The sequence below is a fragment of the Gekko japonicus genome, unplaced genomic scaffold (genome assembly GCF_001447785.1).
Source record: "Gekko japonicus isolate JY-2015 unplaced genomic scaffold, Gekko_japonicus_V1.1 scaffold6989, whole genome shotgun sequence".
Taxonomy (NCBI): Eukaryota; Metazoa; Chordata; class Lepidosauria; order Squamata; family Gekkonidae; genus Gekko; species Gekko japonicus.
The window spans coordinates 17,424-21,235 of record NW_015159921.1 but is presented as its reverse complement, the minus strand read 5'-3'; the positions used below and the strand labels follow the sequence as shown (position 1 = coordinate 21,235).

General features: G+C 50.0%; 1 protein-coding gene across 1 annotated transcript; it reads left to right on the top strand.

Annotated features, from left to right (window-relative positions):
- Positions 1–207: 207 nt before the first annotated feature.
- Positions 208–3,684, top strand: LOC107108079 (tripartite motif-containing protein 7-like; the record flags this gene model as incomplete). Its single annotated transcript, XM_015408474.1, has 3 exons — positions 208–372; positions 1,657–1,752; positions 3,505–3,684. Coding segments are annotated over 3 exons (441 nt in total), but the record flags the coding sequence as incomplete, so codon positions are not given.
- Positions 3,685–3,812: the final 128 nt, after the last annotated feature.

The following is a 3,812-nucleotide window of genomic DNA, read 5'->3' as shown; positions in this document are numbered from 1 at the left end:
CAGTATCCCTCCTTCAGCTCCCTCAAGCTCCCTCACATGGACAAAATAATCCCCCCTCCCACTTCCAAAAGACGGCAAACCCATAGGGGTACACTTGGTTATATCCAGATATATATATAATTTTTAACTGATTATCTTCAGTCATTACAAGGAGAGCTATAGTTCTGCAGGGGGAAATGAATCTTGTTTGTTTGTTTCGGGCGTCAGGCGGTGGTGGCAGCCGGAAAAGGGGGAGTTTGCCAGAAGCACCAGGAGCCGCTGAAGCTCTTCTGCAAGGACGACGAAGCCCTCATCTGTGTGGTCTGCGATCGATCCAAGGAGCACAGGGATCACGAAACCCTTCCTCTCGAGGAGGCCTCCGAAGAGTACAAGGTAGGCAGTCAACAGTGTGGAGGGTGGTGAGGAAGAGCCCTGGATCCTCCCCTTCGTCTTCTTGGTTTCTTTGCTGTCTCATTCCCGGCTAGGTGGCTCCCTTGGGCACTGCCTCCTTTCCCCCCTGCTGAGGCTAAAGTGGGGTGATAGGGGGAGATGGACTCCCTTCCTCTCTGGCTGTGTGAACATCTGACCAGCTTCTGGCAGGGCCGAGCTAGGAGGGGGCAGCTGCCTGACTCCCAGTTTTAACACCGCCCCACACACATGCTGGTTTCCCAATTTCAGTTGCTGTCCTTGAGCTGCTGTTTGCCTCGGGGCTGGGGGGGAAATGTGTGCAGATTTGCTGCCTGTCTGTGTGTGTCCCCCACCCCCGTCCCACGCAGCAGCTGTGAGTGCCTGTCTGTGTGTGTCCCCCCCCCCCGTCCCACACAGCAGCTGTGAGGTAGCAGTTTAAAGCAGAAGAACAGCATTTTGGGGAGGGGGGGAGCTACACAGGAAGTGGCCTCATTCTGAGTCAGACCCTTGGTGTGTCCAGGTCCACTCTGACTGGCAGCGGCTCTCCAGGGACTCAGGTGGAGGTCTTTTTCACATCAACTGCTACATATTCATTTCAACAGGAAATGCCGGGCCTTGAACTCAGGACCTTCTGTTTGCCAAACAGATGCTCTTATCAGAGCCACAGCCCTTCCGCTGCACTATGGAAGGGAGGAATCCCCTTCTACCCACAACTGTAGTTGCTTCCACACAGAGCTTTCCCTTTTTTGATACGTTCTTTCTTGGAAAATCGTCAAAGAGGGTTTGGGAAAAGGTGGACCAGAAAGTATGCATTTCCACCCACCACCCCAATCCAGTGCTGTTTAACCTCCCACCTAGCATTCTTCCCCGCTCTCCCATGAGCTTTTTGCTGCTTTTTAAAAATGGTATATTTCTGTAGTGTTAACATAGTGATATACTGACTATTGTATTGATATATATTTTTAATGCAAAACCTCCCTCCTGCGGCAGGGGTGGAACGGTGGGCAAAGCGTGGAGTCAGACTCCCCTGAGGAAGCAGTGTGGCCACTGGAAACATTTCTGCATTGAAGTGGGGCACCCTTCCCATGAGGAAGGTCGCTGTGTTTAGCATTTGGGAAATGTTGTTGAAGGTCCCCTTACGGACATGGGGCAGCTAGATCTAGTTTGGTCCTTAATGGCAGTTTTGCTTCTCGTGTGTTTTATAATAAACTCCTAAAATGGAAAACAAATCTCAGTTTTGGGTTGCCCCCCCCTCTCCTGTTCCCCCAGGATCAGTTCTGCAGCCGTCTGGAGATTCTGAAGAAGGAGAGAGAAAGAATTGTGGCATCTAGAGAAGATGTAGAGAAGGAAAGCCAAGACCTGCTCGTAAGTGTCACCCTGGCTGGGAAGTGGAGAGATTCCGGAACTAGTATGGGGGGAAAACAAAGTCCAAATAGCAGAAGAATCAAGACACGTGAGAGACTCGCCCCTTCCAAATTGCACATTCCTTCACAGATGGTCAGCATTCAGCAGATCAGGCCCCCAAAGCTGAACTTAACGTTGCAGTTCTAAGCAGAGTTGTACCTGGGCTGGGAGTGCCACGGAACTGCACACTCTTGGTGCCCCTGGGGCTCCCTGCCCTCCGGCACCCATAGGTAATTACTTAGGGCCACCTAGTGAGCAGTCTGCCCCTGGTTGTTCAGCCTCCCTGAGCCAGCTTTGGTGGGGAGAGCGGGGTATTATATATTTCTGATTGTGTTTATGTGAAAATAATTATTAACCATCTTGCCACATATGTATGACCTCTGAAGAAGGCCTATTTGGCTGAAACGCGTAAGGTCAACTTTGTAAGCCCTGGATATTGTTATATTTTATATACATTGGTTGTAAATGGGCCTCTATATATGTTTTAAAATTTGTTATTATTAATAAATACATGTACCTTTTTATTTTTTATGGAAAGGTTTTAATATTGGCCCTCCTTTTCACTAACCTTTGTTTGGTTTTGGAGTTTATTGTTAGGTTCAGTGTTTTTCCCCCCTTGGTTTCTGCTTGTTCAGCATTTGCTTCTTCTAAGGGGGGAGAAAGAACTTGGGATACTCAGTGGCATCAGTTTTTTTCACTTAAAGTTTTTTTCTTGCCCAAAATGCAGCCAAGGAAACTGCAGTTTAGAGAGGGCGACCAAGTGAGGAGAACGGGCTTCTGAGCTCTTTTGTCCCCAGTGGTCTTTCTACTCAACCGTCGTATCTTGTCTCCTGTTAGAAGTTTGGGGGTCATCATGTGGAGGGTGTTTTAGTGGGGAAACTAATGGACTGAAGAAGCCCCTTCTACTCTCTGGGTCTTCTGCTGCAGACTTAATCCTCTGTGGCTGAAATAACCCATCCCAAAGTTTGAGTGAGATTCATGTGTTGTCAGGAAGGCACTGTCAACCCCCTCCTGACTACGCAGGAAAACACCCACTTAATGGTCGACAAGGTCAAGGAACAGGTCCTAGACCTTTTCCCCGGGGGTCCCGGGGTCATGGCCCACTTCCTACAAAGAGGGGACAACCCTAATAAGGGAGGGGGGTGAGGTCGCAGAACCACCTGGGCGGGACGTCAGGGTCCCGACCGTTGGAAGTATGGTTGGAGGGGAAAACATGGAGACCAAGGTTCCTTGGAGTCCCGGCTGGTGGCTAGGTTACTTTAAGAAGTGGGTGGTGGGCGAAACAGGTGAGACAGTTGAACCGACAGGTGATGCTGAGGAGGAGAAGGAGTAAGTTCACGAGTTGACAGAGAGGAGGGAGACTTATCCACTCGTACTCGTCTAAGTGAACTTACTTGGTTGTCACAAGTGGAGAGAGCTTGAAAGCCAACATTTCTGAGGCAAAAGAACCTTAGGCCACAAAGGATTCAACAACTCATCCTGGATTCGAGCCACGACCGCTTCCCCCCCATCCCGACTCTTAATCCTGACATGTGTAAATTGGTCCTTAAGGATGGGTCCTCGGGGAACTTTTCTCTTTCCTGTGTTCACTGTGATCTCTGTGAAAGGCCAGAGTGCCCTTCCGATAGGGGGGTCTCCTATGGTGCCTCTTCCCACTACAGAGACCGGCTGTGTTCCTGACCTTGGTCTGCTTTTCTTCTCTTCCCCTCTCAGAAGCAAACCACAGGAGAGAAGCAAAAGACTGTAGCCAAGTTCAGGCAACTGCACACATTTCTGGAGGAACAAGAGAAACTTCTGCTGGCCCAGATGGAAGAGGTGGAGAAGGAGGTGGCAAGAAACAGGGACCAACGCCTGGCCAGACTCTCTGAGGAACTCTCCTCTCCAAGGGCGTAGACTTTCCAATTTCCCGGGGGGGGCTGGGGCTGGGCCAGAGGCATTGCTAAGTCATTAAAAGAACTGGGACCCAATGACATCATACGGAGGAGCTAGTGATATCACAGGCATGGTTACTATCTATGGAG